The sequence below is a fragment of the Zootoca vivipara genome, chromosome 9, assembly GCF_963506605.1.
Source record: "Zootoca vivipara chromosome 9, rZooViv1.1, whole genome shotgun sequence".
Lineage (NCBI taxonomy): Eukaryota > Metazoa > Chordata > Lepidosauria > Squamata > Lacertidae > Zootoca > Zootoca vivipara.
Genome location: NC_083284.1, coordinates 15,174,216 through 15,198,265, shown reverse-complemented (window position 1 = coordinate 15,198,265; position 24,050 = coordinate 15,174,216). Strand labels below are relative to the sequence as shown.

General features: G+C 44.1%; 1 protein-coding gene across 7 annotated transcripts in view; it reads right to left on the bottom strand.

The window, feature by feature from the left end:
• Positions 1-2,397: 2,397 nt before the first annotated feature.
• Positions 2,398-24,050, bottom strand: part of AFF1 (ALF transcription elongation factor 1) — a 142,786-nt gene continuing 121,133 nt past the window's right edge. For 3 of the 7 annotated variants that reach the window (XM_035111874.2, XM_060278427.1, XM_060278428.1), the window contains 10 exons: positions 21,534-21,631; positions 18,182-18,452; positions 16,055-16,146; positions 15,348-15,411; positions 13,176-13,312; positions 12,701-12,772; positions 11,748-11,841; positions 10,815-10,858; positions 9,566-9,795; positions 2,398-8,384 (listed from right to left, as the gene is read on the bottom strand). In XM_035111874.2, coding sequence (XP_034967765.2) covers positions 8,263-8,384; positions 9,566-9,795; positions 10,815-10,858; positions 11,748-11,841; positions 12,701-12,772; positions 13,176-13,312; positions 15,348-15,411; positions 16,055-16,146; positions 18,182-18,452; positions 21,534-21,631 — 1,224 coding nt within the window. In that variant the 3' untranslated portion in view covers positions 2,398-8,262. The remainder of the gene's footprint in view (positions 8,385-9,565; positions 9,796-10,814; positions 10,859-11,747; positions 11,842-12,700; positions 12,773-13,175; positions 13,313-15,347; positions 15,412-16,054; positions 16,147-18,181; positions 18,453-21,533; positions 21,632-24,050) is intronic. The other 4 variants (XM_035111870.2, XM_060278426.1, XM_035111873.2 and 1 more) reach the window with 2 other exon arrangements.

Genomic DNA, 24,050 nt, shown 5'->3' with positions numbered 1-24,050 from the left:
TATTTATCTACTTGCATTTTGATGTGCTTTCGAACTGCTAGGTTGGCAGGAGCTGGGACTGAGCAATGGGAGCTCACCCCGTTGCAGGGATTCAAACCGCCGACCTTCTGATCAGCAAGCCCTAGACTCTGTGATTTAACTCACAGCGCCACCTAGGTCCCTATTCTAGACTATTCTAGACTTTTCTATTTTATCACTTTTCTATTCTAGACTTTTCAGCCTATTCTAGACTTTGCTTAAAGCTGATTGTGCATATGGCATTCAATTAACTTTTTTAATGGATGTATCCATGTCAATGTTTCTGCAAATCATAATCCTTTGTTGCTGTATTAATTTTCCTCCAGCTGCCTCTGCTACATCTGTATAGCATATGCATGTTACAGGACTTTTGTTTGAGCTCATAAAAGGTACTTAAATGTAGAGGTTTTCTTCTTCTTTGGCTTATGCGCAGGGCTGATTTCATGGCGCTTTGAAGCGGAGTTTTGAATGTCAATTTTGCATTATATAGATGCAGCTGCAGTGCTCTTGTTCTGAGAGAGACCTTCAGACTAAAGGGCTCCAACATAGTGATTTCTCTTTGCCAGAAAAAGCAGATTAAGAACAGTTGTTTTATAGCTCCGCTTTTAACCTGTATCCCAACATTTGGTACAAATGAGACTATTGGGAAATCTTTTGGTGCAGAACACGACGTTGTTAACTTCACGTTTTTTAATTGTTGCAGGAGGACAGCCTTTTTAAAGGCAGTAGTATTCGCATACGGCCTGAGGGCGGTTAGTGGTAATAAATTACATGCAGTATGGATTATGGACGGGAAAAGCAGGCAAGCCTTAGGGCCAGGTTGGAGGGCAGCAGCTTTTTAATGTGTCCCACTCAGTGGCTGGCTATCTGCTTCTCCCCTGCTGTTAACCTAATGGCCCTGAACATTAATGCTCTAAGTAGGAAACTATGCAGTTAGAGCCGAGGGTGGGTGTTGTAACCATAATCAAGGGCCTGGAGCAACTCCCCTAAGCGAAAACATTTGAGTCTTTGCACAGAGGTTATAAAATTACGATCTTTTGGAGGGCAGGGCCTGTTTTTGAAGTGGCTGCACAGCTGAGTTACTCAATTCAAACTAGCGGAATATAGAAGGGTTTGTCTTGCACCAGCGTTTCATGTTGTCCATCGATTTCATTTCCCTTTGGCTCTTGTTCTGGTATCAGATTCCTTATCGCATTCGTTATCTCTTCTTGCTCCAAAGAACCTAGGCTGATGTACAGGGAGGGGCTTGTGGGGGGTTTATCCTGTTTTTATCTTTGCAACAATCCTGTGGGGGAGGTCAGCACATAAAGAGAGAGTATGCTTCATGGCTGAGCTGGGATTTGAACCTACATCTCCACAGCAAATTCCACTCCTGAAATAGCTACCTTGTGTTGCTTATACTGTATATTATAATCAGACCGGCTCTCTGTTTTTGTATTCAGCATTTGCTTTAGGTACGTGGTGCTGCTTCTCGAGATTTTGGGTTTGCTCTCTTCTCTTTTTTGGTACAGGTAGGTAGCTCTGTTGGTCTGCCGTAGTCGAAATAAAAAAAAATTCCTTCCAGTAGCACCTTACAAGACCAACTAAGTTTGTTATTGGTATGAGCTTTTGCGTGCATGCCTCCTGTGTGTATCTGAAGAAGTGTGCATGCACGCGAAAGCTCATACCAATAACAAACTTAGTTGGTCTCTAAGGTGCTACTGGAAGGAATTTTTCTCTCTTTTTGGGTGTATTTTTTTCCTTGCTATTACATAATAGTAAAACCTGGGGCCATTCAATGAAGCTGAATGTTATATGGACCCAGGTGGCGCTGTGGGTTAAACCACAGAGCCTAGGGCTTGCTGATCAGAAGGTCGGCGGTTCGAATCCCTGCAATGGGGTGAGCTCCCGTTGCTCGGTCCCAGCTCCTGCCCACCTACCGGTAGCAGTTCGAAAGCACATCAAAGTGCAGGTAGATAAATAGGGACTGCTCCGGCGGGAAGGTAAACGGCGTTTCCGTGCGCTGCTCTGGTTTGCCAGAAGCAGCTTTGTCATGCTGGCCACATGACCTGGAAGCTGTCTGTGAACAAACGCCGGCTCCCTCAGCCTATAGAGCGAGATGAGCGCCGCAACCCCAGAGTCGGACACAACTGGAATTTATCAATGGCTATATAGAATTTCCAGTCTTGTTGGAGGTGGGTGTGCCCTTGTACCCGTTGCTTGGAAGACGGCAATCCTGTTTGCAAGCTTCCCATAGGTATCTGGTTGGCTGCTGAGAGATCAGGATGCTCTAGTTCAGGCATCCCCAAACTTCGGCCCTCCAGATGTTTTGGCCTACAGTTCCCATGATCCTTAGCTAACAGGACCAGTGGTCAGGGATGAAGGGAATTGTAGTCCAAAACATCTGGAGGGCCGAAGTTTGGGGATGCCTGCTCTAGTTAGTAGGAGGGTTTCTGGTCTGATCCTCTTCCTAGCCTTGTGGATCAATGGTTAATGTTGGATTACAATCTGGGAAACCAGAGTCCAAATCCCAACTCAGCCATGAAGCTCACCGGGTGAACATGGTCCAGTCACAGTTTCTCAGCTTAACCTACCTCACAGGCTTGTTGTGAGGATAAAACAGGAGAGGGGGGAACCACGAACACCGCCTTCCGCTTGGAGGGAAAGGTAGTACAAAAACGCAAGAAACGAACATGAAAGCTATTTTATCAACCAGGGGTTTTATGGGCAAACTTTGAAAACAGAAGTGTGTTATGTAGGAAAATACCTGTTAGAATTTCGCAGTGCAGGATACTGAAGATCTGCTGGGAGATCCAACTTTAGCTCTTGTCACTATGGGTGTTACGGTGGAGTCAGCCAAGACAGGGCCCTGTTGGTTCCAAGGTTAGGGAACTTTGTGCTCAGGGTGAGGAGTCTCATATTGTCCTCTACTTCCTCCTGATCTTCAGACACTGGTCAAGGGGTAGCGTTCCCCACCCCTTTTGACTCTACATATGGCTTTACCTTTTTTTAATACTGTTCTTGTATGTTGTTTCCAGTTCTGTTGTTTTTATTTATTTTGCTATTTCTTTTAAGAATTTTAAAGTTGTCTTTCTTTGACTGCTTCTGTGTCTAAATGGATCTACAAGGGAGCTATGAATGTTTTACAGTACCTCCAGTACCTCCATGCTTAAGTGTTTTAAGGCATGGTGCAGAGGGGCTGTCTCTTGCACCAGCCCCTGTGAAATGAAGGGGAGCACATCAAAATTCAGTGTTTAGGAGAACTACCCTTTTGAGTTGTACCCATCCTTAGCATAATATGTTTTTCTACAAGTAGCATTTCACAGACGTTGGGGGTGTCCGTCAGAGTAAGAATATGCTAGTACCTTTCTTAGGACAAGAAATAAAAATGGGTGAGGGGCTAGTGAAATGAGAATGCCGCTGGGCTAGATTAAGAAGCTCCAGGTTTTAGTGGCCTTACAATACCAGGGTGGGGGGGAGAGAAAGTGTTATGAAGACAAATTACAGCATCTTCATTACAGCATGATAATCTTAAAACATAATGAGAGTGTTATTACATACTGAAGGTGGAGGGTAAAATATAATAGTGGTTTTGTTTTGCCAGCCAAAGCCATGCAAGAGTTGAGAGCCAACAAGCTCTACTGGCTTTTAGTTTGCACTCCAGGATTCAGGCTGCCACCGTTATATTGCCAGGAACATAAAAATGCATGATTTATATTCTGCGTTTTAAGAGTGCAAAGTCGCCAGAGAGACCCATGTTTTTAGCTTCCAATAGTATTAAGCAAGGAAATACTGAAAGCAACTTCATAAGCAAAGTCAAGAAGTTACCACCCTGCACTATTAAGGTCACTAAAAATCACCAGCTTCATTTGCAATTATGGGATAAAACCCCAGATGACGTATGTGCACCTTCTAATCCACAAAAAGCCTCCAGGTCTTTGGGGCTACCTGGTGACATAAGGGGGCCGATTAGAACCTTGTTGTGGCCTTCAACATGGTGCCATCTGAGAGCTCCCCTTTGTGCCTCGGGGTCCTTCAGTGGGCCCCCCAAACAGTAGTGGGACTCTGTTTGGTGCCCTGAAGTAATGTTATTTATGCTGGGCACTCCGCCAAGGAGTACATCAATGCAGGTATCAGTTCCATTGGAGCCATGGCAGTTGCCCAAGGATACTGGAGGCTAATGCAGACAGGTAGCAAAATAGGAAGTTCAGGTCAGCTTTTGTTTGTAGCCGGGGCAGGGACTATTCAGCTTAGCGGGGTGCAAACTGTGCAGGGCTTTCTTGAAGGATTCTGGTGGCGTCTTTTCTGGACAGCGCTGCTGTTACTGGAATTTTCAGAGATCCAGGCATTGCAACAATACAGAATTCTCCTGTTTGAAAATTGAGGCTCTGGCATTCTGCTCAGTGCAGAAGCTCGCTACCCTACCAGTATAATATCACTGGTGGCGTTTTGTTTTGTTTTTGGAGACCAATACAGGAACGGTTAATGGCTTTAAAATATTTCCACGCCGACTCTCAAGAAAAATGCTGTTTCATTTAATATTTATTTCATTACCCCACATAAATTTAACAAATCAACCTGGAAATACCACCAATATACAGGGCAGAAAAATGTTATTTACAAATGGGAGAGACAACACCCTATAATAAATTTTAATGTAGAGTTCTTTTTTATATATAAAGAAACTAAGGAGGGAGAGGGCAAGGGATACCGCCCTTTAAAAATAAAATTGTCGTCAATCTTTCAGTCCACATCTCCAGTGTCAATGGAACTTTCAAATTATTAAATAATGGTATCTTAGACATATAGAACATTGGCAATTTAAATACATTAATTATAATTCTAAATAAATATCATCTGGGAAAGGAGGCTGCTTTAAGTATACAGCTCCATTGACCTGTGTTTAAAATGGCAAAACAAATTTACTTCTTGCTCCTTAGGTAGGCTGGGCCCCAGGCCCTGGCTGAAATCAATGGCAGTTCCATCAACATCTGTGGTACCAGAGTCTGGAAAGGGGGTGAAATGACATTTTCTCTGATTCTTCAATTGATCTTTCTTTAATAACACGTTTTTTTTAAAAAAAAAAAGTCAAGAGGTTATAAGCTTCCTAAGCGTGATTCCCCACAGACCAACTGCTTCTTTGCAACTGCATGTAAAATAAAAAAGAAATTGCAGAACATGTCACACGTAATTCAGCTTAGCTTCTGTGAACGTTAAGAGGGAAGCTGTGCTCCTGTTTGGTTTTTGGAATAGGACATTCCTGGACCAAATCAGATTGGAATCTTTCTGTTCATTGGTTGGTTGGAGGAGGAGGAAAAAGCCTATGTTCTTTGCTGCTCATCTTTGCATCACCCCACAAACAGTAATATAAAGTCAGCAGCATAAATGGATTAAACAGCAACCAATTGTCACTACCCCTTGGATAAAGTGCTCAACAAGCAGGTCAAAAAGTGGGTCCCTTGGCAACCGGGGATTCTTAAGCTCAGGGTGTGTTTTAACAGAGCAAAAGCAGCAACAAGGCAGACGGCAGCAGCGGCTGGCCGAGTTGGACGCCAATTGGCTAGGAGTGGGGAGGAGGGGAGCAGAGAAAGGAAGGGAAAGCCAGCCCTGAGACTACAGCTGTCAACCATTCAGAAGAGAGGGACATGATTTGGAAAAGAGAAACAAAATGAGATTAGTGTGCATTTGCTTCTTGGCCAGACCCAAGAGCTTACTATGATAAGACACCTGGGCACAACCATAATTGCTTTGTGTGTCCTTTCCCAGGAAAGGGCAAGCACCTGATAATTTGGATTTGCTTTTCCCTTGCCTTGTTTTCCTTTTCCACATCATTTCTGATTGGAACCTGCTCGTGTAAGGAGCTAATAAGCATTCAACACAAGCTCTGGAATTTGGTGACCTGGGTCTGCCCAGCAGCCCCAAAGCAGAGGAGGGGCAGGGGAGTGTTAAGAGCCGGGGTGGGGCAGGCATGGGACATTGCTAAACCCTTCCCTCCTCCGGCTGCATTGCACCAAGAAAGCAGGGTGCCAGACAAGTTGTGCCCTCCATGGACTATTCTGCCGCACTTCAATGAAGGTCCTGGCCGTCTGCCCCAAGTCTAGTTCAACCCTAAGGAGCAACATTACGCTGGGATGAAAATATGGAAGTTGCTCCCCATTGAAGAAAGTGGCTTTTCCCTGAAATCAACTAAGGCTTCAACTTTCCATGAGACCGGCTTCCTCATGCTGACCTTTTGCAGGGCTGTGTTCCCAGAGGAGCTGCAGGAATACATCCTACTACTGAATCACAGAAGCTATGAGGTCCATTGACATTTTAGGAAACCCAAAAGTACATAACAGGTCCTTCTAAACAGGAATACTGCTTCAATGCTGCAGGGCAGTTTTTATATGGGACAAACATGTGAGAATGTCAGACTTGACATTTTAATATCGGGAGTCAGCTGCAAAGGAAACTGTGATGCCGCACTCAAGCACAGTTATTTGGAAGAGATTCCCACTGCTCTGTCATAAAGCCAGGTGATGACAGGAGCAAATGGGACAGTTAAGGCACAAGTTGGGAGAACAGAAAAATGGGTCTTTAATGAGTTTTAGACTAAACAGAGTGCAGTAAATAGGCCAGAGGTGCTACAGTCCTGAAGCCCCTCTCTTCAGTTGGGACTTTTTTATAAAGACACACGAGGATATGCTTGCAAATCTAAGACAATTGCCATTTACTCTCCTTGAACGTGGCTAGGGGTTGAAAGTTGGCCAAACCGATAGGTTACTGTTGAGGAAATGGGGCGATATTTAAAAGGAAGGGGTTATGCCAAATCTTACGGTCAGGTGTCGTACTTGCCAGGAGAAATGGAAGTTGGGCATCAATAACCAGTGCAAACAAAAACCGAACCAGCCATTTCAGAGACCGTCTTGAGGTGAGATGGCATGCTACAAAGTTCCTTCTGCTTTAAGGATCGAAAACTGAAAAATAATCTTGCTACAGCCAGTATGAGCCCTTTTGACTGCCCTCAAGAGGAGAAGCTCTTCTTCTCCTGTGTTAGCCAGGGACTCCTCAGATTCTTGCTTGTGCAAAAGAGCCACCATGAACTGTGCTTGCCCTGTAAGACCAAGACCAAACCTCTTTGCTGAAACGTCAAGTGCGTCCACTGTGTGGACTACAGGGGAACTGAAAGAACGGCGTTTTTTTTTAAAGTACTGAAGACAGTGGTTGCAAGCAATTCCAGTTCAATTCATTAGTGCAGTATTGCTCAACTAAATTTGGAGGGGAGGGGAAGCCAGCCCACACACCCCACCTTGCCACCCCGTAGGGAGGGGGTAAACATACCTACACTGTGCGTCCTCTATTCACAAGAGGCTTCTGACAACGCAGCCCCAGATTTCCTGTTTCCCATATGAGATTGTCAATGCCCCACGCGCATGGCCGCAACACCACAACAGCCGGGACTGGCACACTACTGTCAGCACAGGCAATAAGGAAACCAGGGCAGAGGCAGGGGCTGGGCAGGCCAGCTACAGAATCTGGATATGCCCACCCATCAAAGGGGGGGGGGAGGGTAGTAGTGCAACAAATAGCTACGGCTGGCAAGTGGAGAGGGGGGGGGGAGATAGCTTTGCCATTTCATATTTAAAAAGAAGGGCTTGTGCTGCTGGATCACCCCGCTTCCTTTGTGAGTCTCTGTCCATCCCGCCCTCCAGGAACAAGAATACATGCTACAGATTGCATTTTGTGGTTTACATTTAAAAGAGGGGGGGGGAGAAGAGAGGCAAACAAATCTGAAGCCTACGCTGGGCCCATGGACGTTGCATCCTTTGAGGTGTTGCAGAAAATTCTTTGGGAGACGGTTTTCCTTCTCGCCGGCACTTCTTCATGTGTGTACTTTTTTTGTTTTGTTTTTTGTCCTGCTGGTTATTCATGTAACGAAATGTTTATAGACCATTGACACATTGAACCATGACAGGGGGGGAAAGAGAAATGAAAAAAGAGAACATTGCACTTTGTCCTTTGAAAAAAAGAAAAAAAGGCAGGCAGGCACCCTCCACTTTTGAGGCCTCTTCTCCACTTCTTATCTTCCAGGTGGCCTATTGGCACCGTAGCAAATATAGTCCTTAAAGTTTTCCAGTGGCGCCAGATGCCCTTCCACCAAGCTCCATCCTTCCTTGTTCCAGGTGCTTATAAATCCCAACAAGCCAGCCAACCAGGCTGTTTTCGGAGGCTTTCCAAAGTGCAAAGAGTCCAAGGCAAGGGTCTCTCGCCTCGAAGGGTCACCAGCTAAGGCGTACTTGCTTGCAGTCTCAGCCACTGCAAACCCTGGCGGGTGTAGTGTACCAGTTCGATCATACTGCTGTTCAGCGAGAGAGGACAGGCGGCAGCACTGAGCTCGGAGAAAAACTCTGAGAGGGAGAGAAAAGAGAAAAGAGGAAATCTAGCGTCACACGTTTGGCTCCTTGCAGACAGCTCAGGCATGGAAAGGGTTCAGCAGAAATATAGGAGGCATTGTTCAAGATGCCTAAAGACCTTACTCTTAAGACCTGCATGGGCAGAGTTTTCACCATAGCTGTTTACAGGCAGCACTATCTGCCTGCTCCAGTTCGGGGGGGGGGGGGACCAACCCCCACAGCACATAATACTTGGCATTAGGAGCAAAATTCAGTTTCGCAGGAATCTCATCTTGCATTTGAACCCCAAAACATCTTCCTAGTCCAGATGGAGATTAAGAAAGATATGCTTGGATGCTAAAAAAGTTTTTTTTTTGGGGGGGGGGGGGTTCAGCACCCTGCAGAGCTCCTTGCTTCACAGTATGACTGAGAAACAAAGTACATTATATGAATAATGTGAAACCATGCTAATGTACTTAATCTGATTCATACTGAATCCAGCTTTCCGTGGTACATGATTTTGATTTCTCATTTTTTAAAGAACATGGAGAAAATACTATTCTGCCTCCTAAGAATATTATCAAGGGGCAAAGAAAAGGTGACTATAACCCCCGCACCCGATAAATCTGGGTGACTTACAAGTTCCCAGTTACAGGAAGTGAATTAGACAATATTGCAGATATTCTGCACCCCAAGGTTGTCACCAGAGACAAGCAGTGCCTGAACATGTCGTTTCAATTTCTGGAGGATTGGAGATTAAATGTCCACCAGCCATAAGATAACTCTACCTAATTTGACTTGCATTGGCTCTTTACCAAGAAACCACCTAAAATTAGTCTCCTGCTTTGCTTACTTAATGACTGCCATATTTGTCCTTACTTCTGTCTTTTAAGATCCCATGCATTCTGACCAGTGCTAGATGAAACTAAACTGCTAGGTATTTTATTTCAAAAGGGCAGGCAGAAACAGTTACTACTGTTCATTTGCCTTTTGGACTGGCAGGGTACCAGGGTACCAGGTAGCAGAACCAGGAATGGCCCTCTGCCTTAGCTCCCAGATGCCACTGAGCTTATTTATGCGGTTCTCCATAACAACCTTGCCAAATAACGTGCAAAATAGGCCTCCCGAGGAAAAGCAAAGCCTCAGGGTGCTGCATGGACTATGTCAGTTGAAACGCAGGAAAACAAAAGCCTTACTCTTATTCTTCCTGGCCAAAACATCAGCTTGTTCCCAGAAATCGTAGGCATAGAGAATATAAGAAGTGATGCCAACAAAGGAAGAAGTGATGGTTGGGATAAAGTGAGGAACGTTGACCGAGGAGCCAATGCTTCCGCTTCCACAGCTGTTGGCGTTGGAACCTGTCTGGGAGCTCACAGAGCCGGCTGGAGAGGGCATCGGGGAGAGAGGGGACGGTGTGCCTATGCTCCTGAAGGACAAAACACAAGAATCGCCATCAGTGAATTCAGGAGCTGAGTTTCATTAGCTTTAGGCGGGGGGAAGCAAACAGAGAACCAGGGCTGGAGGGGGAATGGAATGGGATGTCCCAGGAGAAGCCAGGCCCACTGGAATACTAAACAGAAGCGCTGGGTACTGCAATGGTCCCACTTGCCTTTTTCTGAAAAAGACATCTATGGAAAGACATGTTCTGGCATTCTGTTCACATACTCTCCACTGTACACTCAGACCCCAAGGCTGAGCACTTGGCTTTGTTCATTAATATGCAGTTTTCAGCTAAGAACCTGAACAGGTGGGGGCCGCCATCATACAATCAGCCATTCATTGCCTTTTGCATTATTGTGTGTAAGAGTCAAACACAAGCCAGTTCAAATCTTACTTGCCACAGCTTCTGTAAGGAGCTCTTGACAGGAGTGGTCTAACTAAGCAGTGTTCATATCACCCAATTTGGGTGGCTAATTCCAGTTGGAGAGCAGAAACTCCACACCCAATGGCAGTGGCTGTTGCGGCATTAAATTTTAAATGGCAAGACTAAAACTGCACCTCCTATATCACCACCAACAATTTAAGTAGATTAAACACGGGTGGAAGAGAAGGCCTTAAGCAAGTGTGCTTTCCATCTAGTGAACTTTAGTGCTGAAGTGGGATCTCGGCCAAGAGGTCCTCAGCCCAACTCCATCACATTAACAGACAGATCAGACTTGAGGGGAAAGGATGGCAGAGCCATCTTTTACACATCTGCTCAGAGGCAATCCCAAGTCTGTTCAGTGAACCTTCCTTCTAAATAAGTGGGCATAGGTTTGGAGCCTAAAAGTATAGTTACAAGCCTCAGGAGGAAAAGCCAACAGAAATCCCCAATTAACCCTCTTGGCACTAAACCAGCCTTAAACTTCCCATGTAGGTACAGCATAAAACTTTTATTATTATTATTTCAAAATCAGGTTTCAACCTTTTGTAACAAGAGAAGGATGGTATAGATTTCAGTATTACCTGGCAACACACGGAGAAGGTGCTTGTGTAATTCTAGAAGAACTCTGAAACAAGGAACGGAATTCTACTTAGTATACATTTGACACCAACTTGCAACCAGTTCCAACATTACATTTTTAACTACACCTTGTAAGATGTCATGTATTCATATTGTTTGATGCCTGTCTCTTCTAAGAGAATTGTCTGGATTGGGTAAGGTAAGCAATGGTAATCTGAGGTCTGTCTGACGTGAGAACGCGTGTTGTGCCTACACACACACTCATTCACTTGCCTCAATGTAAATCTTGGGGGGTTTGTTAAAACAGAGTTTCCTGTTATGTCCAAACTGGGAAACTTTGGTCTAGCAAACAAGGATCAAATTGCAGCTTGCAATCCTGATTTGTGAACTGTAGTTTAAACGTGCCACAGAAACACTGGTTCAACAAATCAGGAGTCTTGCAGCAAGTCTTGCAAGAGAAGGGAGGCTAGAATTGGAGGGAAAGCAATGCGGGCACAATCCTTCTGGGTCTGTTATATCTTTTGCTTATTGGACTAGCAGTGTTACTTCTGAACTTAGAATCAAGAGTCTGTTCTGGCAGTATGCCCACTGGCCAGATTATACAGTGGTATTCTCATGTTAGCACACTACCTTGTGAGCGATTTACAAGATCCCTATTATCCTTTTGTAATAAAAGAGAAAAAGGAACAACACAAAGAGGGGTTCACGGAAAAGGGAGCCATGATCTCGCATGAGGTTGCCGCTTCAATATTATGCTGCTCACGCAAATAAAGCAGAGTATTCAGTGCAAATTGCCCACAAACTATTGTTGGATCTGACCCAAAGACTGATGTCACAAAGCTTCTGTTTTTATTTTTAAATCAAGTTCTGAAGCTGCGTTAGAACCAACCCCAAGTCCCTTCCAAAATACGACGCACAACGTTTTCATTCTCTACCTTGAAGTGTTCAATAAGGGCCCGGGAATACTTTATTGCTGTGTCCTTCTTGTAGCGAAACATTGCCATGTACAGAATGGCTTGGCAGCGCATGCTGTGAAAACACGACCAACATTGAGCATATGAAGCTGCCTTATCAGACCTTTGGGTCCATCTACCTCAGGGTAGCTCATTGCTGTCTGCACTCATTGGCAGCATCTCCCCAACCTCTGCTGACTGGGTCTTTTCACCAGGTATGCTAGAACTCAAGACCTGGGGCATGCAAAGGATATGCTCAACCACTGTGCCTCTCCTCATGAAAATAAAATATAAAACAACAATAATTTTATTACTTATACCCTGCCCCTCTGGCTGGGTTTCCCCAGCCACTCTAAAATAGTGAGGGCATTTTCACGGCAACCCAGTGAAGCCAGGGGTGGGGGGTGGGGGAACTGGGGTGGGGAGGAAGAATGGTTTTATATTCCACTTTTCCTAATGGGTGTCACATACAGTTTCTTGACAACCTTTAAAATAATTCTGTATTGCTCTCGCTACATTGTTTTTTTAAATTAATTTGCTGTTTTAAGAAACAATGTAAAACACAGAAGACAAAAAAAGAAGAAGATATCCTAACTTCCTTTTAATGCTATTGTACACTGGGTAAACATAAGGGTTTTTCCTACATTGCCAGTTTATCATAGCACTGTAGAGTTGGTACCCCCAATGGTCATCTAGTCCAGCCCCCTGCAATGCAGGAATCTCAACAAAACCATCCATGACAGATGGCCATAATGGAGAGTCCGCAACCTCCCAAGGGAGTCCGTTCCACTGTCAGAAAATTCTTTCTAAGGTTTAGTCAGAATCTCCTTTCTCGTAACTTGAATCCATTAGACTTAATGGACCTTTCTTTTTCTTTAAAAAACCCCCACCTTATTTCTCAAACTAGAACGCTTGAAAACAGAAGATCCACTCACCAAAAAACAATGAAGATTTTTTCATGCGTGTTTGTTGAAGAGTCCGCAAAGTATTTTAATGTCATTATGTATCTGTGGGAAAGCAAAAAAGGAGGGGGGCTGTTTTTAATAATGAAAAGATACACCCTGACTTGCTTACGGATTCCAGATAGTCCTGCTGACATTGAGGAAACAGTGCCAATTTAGAAAACTGATTATTTGGCCCAGGGTGGAATAGGGGAGGGCTTCTAAACTGCATGGGCTTACTCCCCCCCCCCCTCATTTTGATAGCCCACCAGCTATCTTCAAAGGAAAAGTATAGAGCTGTAGATTTCTCCATTTCACAATGGCGCCACTTCCGAGCTCAGGTCCTTCGCCAATGCAAAGCAAAAAGTGCAAGAGGATGGGGGGGGAAGGCTCAGGGAGAATAGAAATGGGGAGCATGAGCGTAAGGGGACGTGCTTATTACTAGGCAAGCAAGGGGTGCCCCACTTACTTGATGAGGTCTATGGTCTCTGCGAACATGCTATAGGCTGGCTTTGGTGAGAGGGGATCAGATTCCATGGCAATGCCACACTCAATCAAGGACAGGCCAGCATCCAAGTACTTGAAGGCCTTTCCAATGTCATCTGTCTGTTGGAGAGAAGACAAACGATGGTCAACTAACAAGGGTTCAATGCTCTGTGCAATCATTTGGACTGACACCAAGAATTTGACATGGGAACCTCTAGCCTCACGGTGCCAGCCGATTTCCATTTGAAGGCATTTCCCCTGCTCCCCCTTTAACGCCCACATACACACTTAACATGCTTAGCTATGGTTTGTTTACTGCAAACAAGCAGCAATCTGAAGTCCTCCTTCAGTGATTCCCCCCCCCCAAGCTTAATTTTCTTGGGAGGCCGGGGTGGTTTTCCTGCAGCTAAGGAGACAAGAGTTAACCTTTCCTCCCCCCAGCTTCAGTCTCCAGGAAGATCACCCGCCACTAACAATTAGGCTTGATAAAAATATTTCTGTTAGAGCCAATGCAAGGCTTTTTCCCCAGGCCAAATTTAAGAGAGGGCAGGGGGGTGGGACCCTGCAGTCTCAAGGGATGGCTTCTCTGGGTGCATGTGACCCATGGACAATGCAATTGTAATCCATGCCCCAAACACATGGAACAACTGGGCAGAGGTGGGTCCCAAGAACGGAACAGAACTGTGCAAAAGTTTAACAAGACCATTTCAAAGAATGCACATATATTTTGAAGCACCAAATCTATTCACTGCTTGCTGTTAAGCATGATTACGTCATCCGCTGGAACACAATGCACTCAGAAACCGGTGCATCTGAGAGGGGAGAACTCATTACTGCTGCTTAAGGTAAATGGCCTTATGCAACCAGACTAGCTTTCCCTAATCAGTAAAAAGCTTTTTAGATTTTTCAAAGCAGGAGGGAAGGGAAGGACCGGGGGCTATTAGAAAGCAAAGAATTTACTTTCATAATTGAATAAGCAAAGTCCATGTATGCATACACTGGTGCTGGCAAATGTCAGCTACCTGACAGCATGCTGCTATGCCCTTTCAGAGCATCCCAAATAGATGGCTGGGGATGATGGGACTTGTAGTCCAAAAGCAAATGTTGTGCAGCAAGTTGGGGAAGGCTGTGCTATGTGACTTGAGTAGTATACGTCAGTGTTTCTCAACCTTTTTTGGGCCAAGGCACACTTGTTCCATGAAAAAAATCACGAGGCACACCACCATTAAAAAAGTTAAAAAATTTAACTCTGTGCCGCCCTATACTGACTATACAATTATGACTGTAAGAAACACTTGCCAATTGCTGTGTTGGCTGCAATCTCCTGTAATAAGGCTTCACAAGCCGCTGATTTCTCTGCCAGCACAATCCTTTGCTCAGCAAGTTTCAGGTTGAGCTCATCTAGCCAGCTTCTTTAAGTTTGTCTAAAACCACCCTCCCGTGGTGGTGGCTGTTGAGAGCTGCACTCGCCCCGCATCATGACCCGGCCGGCTTCCTTTCCGGCGGGTCAGTGCTGTTTATTGGCGGCCGCCAGGCACGTGACAATGCAAATCGCCCTTCTCGTCGCGGCACCAGTGTGCCGCGGAACAGTAGTTGAGAAACGCTGGTATACGTGTCTTAAGTGACTATTCCCTATATTCTGTCCCACTACAAGCAACAACCAGAAACCAAACCCAGAATTGGACTTCGTAGCCTTCAGAATGAGGTAGCAGAATGGGCTGTACACCACCAGAATGTGGGGTACACCACTTTTGAACATTCCCCCACATTTTAAAAAGCAATGGGCAGAATGGTATAAACAGCTCGTGTCTAAAAAGACTGTTGGAGAAGCAGAGTTGAAGTGGGGGTGGGGAATGGCGCGCGGGGGGGATACGTCCCAAGCCAAGCTCTCTTGGTGTTGTTAATGCCTTGCCAAGACCACAGAGGCCAAAGGGAAGTAGCCTCCCCTGCCACAGAAGAGCATCACAGAGCATCAGGCCTCAGTAACACAAGCTGTTAGTGTCATGAACCATAACACTGATGCCTGGATTAAGCAAATGTAGGAAATAGAGTTCCACCTACAGGATTTCTACACTTTAGAAGGGAGTTTAGTTATCCCACTGCTCAGAACTTTGGACAAACTTTCTTGCATCCAGCACTAAATCTGAGCACTTACCATTGTGTCGGCTTTGTGCCTCAACCTTTTGGCCTCGTTTAAGTGAAATTCCACTGGATGTTGTCTGAAGTGAGACATAAGACAGAATGGGATTTTTCAGTTTTTTGTTTTTTAAGTAAATGAAATACTAGTTTTGAAAAATGTACGTGCTTTTGCTCTGCACAGGTTGAATTAGTCAAACCTTTTAACATGCATTAATGAACTGAGCTCTTTTACACCAAAGAAACTACCTAATTGCCTAACACTTGTCAAGACATAGAAACAAAACCTCGGGAGGAGAGGCACTTGAAAAGGCAACCCATGCTTTCAAGAGATACACTACAGAGTTCTAACACCTTAATATGCCATAGTTTCAGTCATGCTTCCTTGCTTGAAATACAAGAGACAAAGGATACACAACATCCTCTTGGTTCTAATTCTGACTGTTACTATCATATATACCCTTTGAAGATTTAGACAACACCCGAAGCTGTAAAAATAAATTGAGCGGTCCATGTGTACAAGCCATATGAGGGGAAAGTTTGAATGGAGAAGCAAAATGGCATCTATCTGGACTTTGGTGGGGTAGGGGAGACTTTTAAAAAACAAGATTCCCCCCCCCCCGGAGAACGGCAAGCTAGGTTGTTGACAAGAGAAGAAAACAAGAAAGGTAAAACGAGAGCTCAAAAGAGAACTTAACCAGAAAGGAACAGAAACTGCCTTCTTACTTGTGGGGCTTGCCCTGAGGTTTTGCTGGCTTGGAGGTACCATTTGGCAAAGAAGGCACTGGGAAAGGATTTGGAACATCGTCTGCAGGTCTCTGAGAAGTCAAAGAGGAAAGGCATCAGGTAAGTTATGTACTTAGGGGGAAAAATAGCCACATCAAAACTTTTCCTTTCTAAGATGAACATGCATTTATTTGTTCCAGGACATCTCTTTTCACCTCATTTTTAACAGAGCATGATGAGGATACGTGGCTTCTGACTAGAAATGTTCCAACAGGCTGAATATTTTCTAGAGGGTGGAAAAGAAGAAGTCACAGACTCTCCCCCCCCCCACCCACTTTGATTCAGAAGCCCAAAGTGAGCATGAATTTGCATCTAGTGTTAGGCAGTAATACGGCTGCTGCTGCTCACCCACATGATGGGTGAACAGCCTGCTCATTTTTCCCCCAGTTGGATGCAAGTGACAGCAGTTCTTAAGGTTATTCTCAGAGAGGTCTGAAATACGTGGTTCTGAATGTTAGCTAGCAGAATTGCCCATTGTTTCTAAAGCAGCGAAACATTTAACTTAACATTTGCAAACAACAAACAAACTCAAATAACCCGATTGATCAGTTGATCAATAACACTCTGCTACAACGAATCCAGACCCTCCCATTTGGGAGCAGGGTTTAAGGGGTTTGTTTTCTTCACTGCTCTTCCTTGCCTTAAGTGTAATTGGCGTGCATATTGGAAAAGAACTATGAAGAAATCTGTTTTAAAAAGCAAAAGGAAAGAACGATGGCCTCCTTTTCAACACTATTTGAAGCCAAATTGCCTCTCCAGTTTAACTTCCTGACATTAGAAGGGAACAGTCCTGAAAACAGAAAGAAACCTCTGCTGGGTCAGGCCAAGGTTTTAGCTAGTCCAGCATTGTCTCAAGAGGAGCAAGCTAGATGCCTCTGGAAACTGCACAAGCAGGGCTTGAAAACATCAACCCTACCCTTCTTTTGGCTGCTAGATGCTACTACAAGGTACAACGCATTGAAACATGGATATTCTATTTATTTATCATGGTCAGCCGCCACAGACAGACCCCCCCTCCCCCAATGAATCTATGCCATGCTTTATAAAAAGCCATTTTAGGTGGTGGCCATCATCGTAACTCAGAGCAATGAATTCCATAAATGGATTATGTACCAATTTTGGATTGGTATACAAGCTACAATCTTGCCCAGATCAGGATAACTTTGCTACAATAATCCATTCATTATTCGATTACTGTATTTTTTGTGCTATGCGGTACAAGGCTTTGGTACACTTTAAGTGAAAAGTGGTATTTAAATCTTTTTAAATATATATAAAATAAAAGTGATCTTCCAATCATATCCTATGTAATTTATATAACTCCATCTTATTACACACACAAAATTCGCCTCTATATTCTCTCCTTTTAAATTTCGACATCGCTTTTATTTTTTGTGCTTTACTTCTTTTTTCTTTTTTTCCTTTTTTCCCCCCTTTCTTCTTTTTTTAGAGGTGAAAAACCTTGTATATAATTATGATTTGTTGTTGTTATTTCTTCTTTTCCACTTTCTTGTAAATGAATATCTATGTCTTATTTGTATGGTTTTAATGATTGAAAGGAATAAAAAACATTTTTTTAAAAAAATCTTTTAAAATATATATATATATATATAATAAATAAGTGTAATAATATGTGTGATACCAAGGACTGAACCTGCAACACGATGAATGTATTTTTAAACACTTCAGTGTTATTTTTAAATTTATACATCACCTGCCATGACAGGGCGGTTTATGGTATAAGTAACATCAGCCTGCTTGCTCCACCTACCCCCCACCCCCAGGGTGAAAAGAGACACAAATAAACTAGGCAGAAAATGTTGAATGGGAAACTCACTGAAAAGGGGCAAGCATATACAGCAGAGGCAGTTCCCAGACTGACAGCTCTTGCACCCAACAGTTATTAATATTAGGGGCTGCTTGGGAGACTGGAGCAAGCCTTAAAATGCCCCCCCCCCAAAAAATAAGTATTTGAAACCTTCTCCCCTGAGCAGCCCAAGACCAAGCACTGTAAGGAAGAGGTCATCATCAAAGGCTCCCAATTGTGCATTAGTTATTGACACCTACTTTGTTGCTTTTTGAGCTTTCGGAAGGCTTCCCCTCCAGTTTCCTGTGCTTGGAGGATGAAGAATCCTTGTGGCTTTCCTTGCTCTTGGCAGTGCTGATACTGAGGCCAGGAGGCTGGCTGCAGGCACCGCTTTCATTCTTTGGCCTCTTCTGGGCCATCTTGGCTGGTTTCTGCGCAGGAGACAACGGCGGCGGCGGCGGCGGCGGAGCCGGCAGCGGTGGCGGCAATGGCATCTCTTTTCTTTGTGTCTCTACTGATGGCTTTGAAATCCTGGAGAGGGCGAATCAAATCAAGTTTTAAGCCATATGGCTTATTGTAAAGCGTTCCTTGGTGGAAAGACCCGAAACTCTTCAGGGGAAACACAGGGGCTCTCTGTTTATTTAGTGGGAGATGCTGCAAAGCAGATAGCTGAAAAGACTTCATCAAGAGCAGTGGGGAGGGGGAATTAGGGACTTTCTGGCAATTCATTGGCACATTAACCATCTGCAGAAGCCAAACATGTATCCAGAATAACACACCCTTGGGCTTTGTCTGTAAAGCAGAACTGAAGCTAAGGATCCGATTAAATGTAGCTGCTGGGAGACATAACAATTTGGTCCCCACAATGTCTGAGATCCAAAGAGCTACTTTCAGGTGCACCCAGAAGTTTGGGCAAACTACTAGGTTTTTATTTTATTTTATTTTTGCTTTGAACGCTCGGGACAAATGTGGAAGAACTTACGAAGCTATCCTCCCATTTCAAAAGTGGTTTGCCATCATAGGAACATGGCTGTTGTTCAAAGCCCCACTGCAGATGCAGAACCATTGTTTTTATTAATTATTATTATTATTAGTAGTAGTAGTCTGTGCAGAGAAACATTTTGCTTTTAAACAAAATGCTTTTCAAGACTGTCAAAAGGACTCCTTCTGGGCCCTTTCAGATCCATGGCTTAAGTCACAGTAAGTCATTTTGTGTACACTGAACATACCGGTAGATTTCGTTTGTGATCTCTGCACTACACAGGGTCGGAAACTGGGGCAGCGACTCACAGTTGCAATGCTAAGAATTCTCTTAGCCAGACTGAAAGGGGACCACAATGCAGTCCTTTTATAGCGCAACAAGCAACTTTCAAACAAAAGACGCTCAGAGGTACCACCTGTTCCTATTTTTCTTCGGCTCAAGATTGCAATCACCCTGCATACATATTTATCTATAAAATCCTGCCGATTACTTTAGGATTAAGTAAAACAATGGATTGGCAAAGAATGTTAAAATATTGTCAGAATGCAAATTGATTATTTGTAGGAGTGCAACGATAGTAAGAACATCCTGCACAACGTGCTCTTTTAAGATTCAAAGGATTTATTGTTGCAGATTCTAGTATGGCCACCTGAAATTTAGTATCTTTAAAGACTATTTATTTGGTGCACTTATATGCTGCTTTTCCTCCATGGAGCTCAAAGCAAAATGCATGGCGCTCCTGCCCAAGATTTCACCCCCCAAAACAATCCTATGAGGTAGTTTGAGCCAAGAGATAGTGGCTAACCCAAGATGTATTCTGAGCAAGGATTTGAACATGGGTCTTCGCAGTCCTAACACCCTAACCGCTACATATTCATCATATTTTGTTTTTTCAAATTCCAGCACCAGGTCTGGATACGTTACATAAGCTTTATGGCAGAACTTGGAACGTGAAGCTACATCACACATGCTCAAATCTAACACTCTCAAGACTAGCTCTTCGGAGACTATCTTGGTTTAATTCAGTGTTTCTTGAAGTTGGTGTCAGAGGTGTTGTAGGCTACTCCAGAGTAAAGAGGCTCCAAGCCTCCGTGTCTTTAAGGCTTTTATTGTGCATTCTATGTACAGTGCAAAGAGAGCTTCAAGAACACATGTCTAGCTGCTTCCTTCAGATTCTCCCAATGCCCCCCGCCGGGAACGTTGCCAGCATAACAGCTTCGGGACGTGAAATCTCCTCCTCTTAGGTCTGCGTGAGGAGGACTTCCTCAGTTCCGGCAAGAACTTAAAAGGGTGCCCCTTTGATGTTTCTCCACTCGGTGCTCCTGAGTTTCCCTCCCTCTCCCTTCCTGACAACAAGGGCTGGAGGGATGGCTCCTGGACGTTGTCAGAGCCCTGTTCCTCTGTGCCTCTGAGCTCTTCCCTTTCTCCTCCCCCTTCGCTGCTGTCTGCCTCATTACTGGAGCTCAAATGTAAGGGGTGTGGTCGGTCCCTGCACGACCATTCCCTTACAGTTGGGTCCCCAGCTGTTGTTGGACTACAATTTCCATCATGGAAATTGGTCCATGATATAGGTCCATGATAGCAGTTGTAGTCCAAAAACAGCTAGGGACCCACTCCTTGTGGCTGGCTAATTCCACAGTTCCACGACACTTTGCAAAACTATGTTGCAATGTAGTCCAAGAACTTGATAGTCTGCGGCCTGGTTCAGAAGTAATGCAAAACCACGATTTCCACCTGCTAGAACAGGCTGCGGCAAACCCTTCCCTTCTCCGTGCACTAACAGAGGGAGTCCCATTTTCTGTCCCCCATCATATTTGAATGTGGGGAACTGTGGTTTTGTTCTAACCAGGTCCAAACATGATTTCAGGGCCCTTTTCCTTTTAAACAAATGAAAAACTGCAATTAGAAATGAGAGCTAAGTTCAAGAAACAATGGTTTGATTTATTCTTTATGTAAAAACATGCTGCATCCTCATCACAATTCACTATGCCCCCGATCCAAATATGCATATGTTTATATGCATTCATGTGCATCAGCCAGGGCTGCAGGAACACTGCCTCAGCAAGATATTTCCACGTTACCAGCCGTTGTTCTGTGGGCGAAAGGGCAGGACTCCCTGTTCTAAGCACCCAAACTGCAACAACAAAATTGCCCGAGCTCTTCCCCTTCTGGCGAGAGTTAAGAACACACAGTTCCCTGGCCGCATCAGGGTTTAGGGATTTGGTGCCCAAAGCCGGGGCAATTTTATAAAGTTTTAAAAGTAAGTGTCCTTACCAGCAAGCCTTGGGATCTACTAGGTGCCTCAGTTTTAATCTAAGGGGAAAGAACAGTTGGAACAAGCGCAGCACTGATAACAAAGCAAATATTTGCTAACTGTTTCGTAACATGCACATTAAACAACGCTGTGTATGGGGGTTTCTGGATATCGCCAGCACAGTCCCAACAGCCTTTAGTGGTGCAAGTAGTAGAAAAGGTTAGAATCCTACAAGTGAGACAGTCACAGCCACAATATCCATGCTGTAGACTTAGGCCACTCTTTAGCCAAAATAAAGATTTTTTAAATAAAAGTTGAAAGCACAAAAAGGGAGCCACTGTCCCCCACTTATTTACACAAGCAACTTCATACTCACTTGTTTTTACTGGAGTCTTTGTGACCTGATAATGGGGGTGATTTGGTTTCTCTATCCATCTTGACTTTTTTCTGATCATTTCTCAGAGAATCTTCCTGCTGATAAAAGGACAGATGCAGAACATGACAGTATTATTATTATTATTATTATTATTAACAACTGGATTTCTTACCTGCATTTCACCAAATGGTCTCAGGCCAGGTGTCAATAACATACAAATATTAGTGTTAAAATCAGTCAGCATTGTTGCTGTTTTTCCATCCTGGCTAACAGCAAGTGAGCTGGGCAGCTGGATCAGGGAAGGAGCCACAGGCTTGCGTCCATGGTTTCCCATGCAGCTAGTGGAAGGATGTTTCTATGTACATAGTTTTCCCAAGCTGCAGGAGGGTCTAAATGCACAATAGAGAGAAGCTACTGGAGGCCTGTGGACAAACTCAGGTCCCCAAGTAGCCTGGCTGATCCCCAAGTAGCTTTGCCATCTTCCAATTATGCAGCACGGACTCGGGAAAAGGGCTTGTCTAACATATTTGGATGTGGTTTGTACAGCAAGAGAGGCTTCAACGAGGCACTTGCCTTCTTCTGTATCACAGCTGCTGAGTTCCTCCACGCACGAGCAAGGAAGAGAAGAAGAAGAGTTTGGACTTGATATCCTGCCTTTCATTCCCCTTAAGGAGTCTCAAAGTGGCTAACTATCTCCTTTCTTCTTCTCCTCCTGCACAACAAACACTGTGAGGTGAGTGAGGCTGAGAGACTTCAGAGAAGTGTGACTAGCCCAAGGTCACCCAGCAGCTGCATGTGGAGGAGTGGGGAAGCGAACCTGGTTCACCAGATTAGAGTCCACTGCTCTTCATCACTGGTCAAATGCTGTGCCAAAAACAGCTGAGGGGCCTAAAAGGAGAAATTTGCCCAAGTCTTCATTGCTGTTCACACTGCCACTGAGGTGAGGTGGTTAAAGGCCTGTCTGCTCAGCCCTCAAGCTTCAGGGGGAGTGAATCAATTGGCTGAAAATGTGGCTGGTGGGGGGTGTTAATTGCTTGCTAGAAAGTGTTATATCTATAGAGATGAATGTGACTGACTTCATATTGCTCCCCCACAAAAAGCTGCCAATTATTAATCAGCATATGGCATGCCGATTTCAAAATGTAATTTAACGGTCCAAGCAAGAGAGAAATCTCTACCCCAGCAAGACCAAAAAAGACCCAAAAAATACAGTATTTTTTCCCTGACCTTGGATGATTCAGATAAGGCTGCCTTTTGAGCCTATTCAATACGTCTATTCAATAGATTTAAAATTTCTGCGGAGTATGAATTAAATGCAACAGAGACTGCAACACAAAAATTCCTTCTGGTCAAGTCACTGATGACATCTGATTGTACAGTAGTTTTGTTTGCCAAAAGGAAAATACACACCAGAGAGTTAACCCCACGCAGATCCCCCCAAGCTATTTCAACAAGAATCAGATACATGTGAGGGGGAGGAGGAGGTTACCGAGACAACTTTTATACACAGATGCTTCCTACAGAAAACCACCACCGTCCGAACCAGGGGAAAATCAGGAGTAAGTTAAAAAAGAACGTACTATGAAAAGCAAAGCAAGTAAACTTTGGAATTGCATGATCTTAGCCACAAGACCGAGAAATGATTAGCTTGCTACTCAGTGACTATTTTTACCAGTCAGCTCACTACCCCAAGTCAATTGCTGCATCTAAAAATTTTAAATACAAATGAATAAAAGGCAGCAAAGGCATTGTAACATTTCAAACCAGTGTGTCATGTTGGGCAACATTTAATTTTCTTGCTTAGTTTTCTTGCTTTTAAGAAAAAACAGTATATGGATGTTAAGCAGCTAAGTTACTTGCTTGCCACTTTTGATTACACCAACCCCTAATATCCTACCTATCTATCCTTAAAGAAAGAAAACAACATGTGCACAAAAAGTAATGTTGTTATCTGGCCAGCTACCATTACGTAGGATTTTCTACGTGTTACTGATTTAATTGTGTAAGGTCGTTTTAAGTTTCTGATTCGATCATTAATATTTTGTTCTATATTTGGTTTTTATTTTGTACACAGTTTTTGAGATTGCAAGAGAAGCCCAGGAGTCACATTTATACATCCCACAATGCTCCAGAATGCATGGCAGGGCCCCCAATTCATCCATCCCATTAAACCATTAAACTGGTGCACACTTCTTAGAGATTATTTCCACAGCCAAGAACAAGCCTTGATTTCTGCTTGCAGTTTGCATGCAGTGGTGCAGTGGCAGCACCAATGGAGGAGAACTGTGCAAACTTTTGAGCATCGTGCACCAGCACTCTCCATTTAATGTGGCATGTGAGCCAGGCTACTGTCACCCCGGGGGTTGCTGTAGAAAATTAAAATAGCAGGTTCACAGATGCAGCCGTCACAGTGGAGAGAGGGCAGCTGCTTTAGGATGTCTGGGCCTGATACTGATCCCTTTTCTAATCATCTCTAGCATGGAATCTTCTGTTCTCTCCACCACTATAATGCTGAGT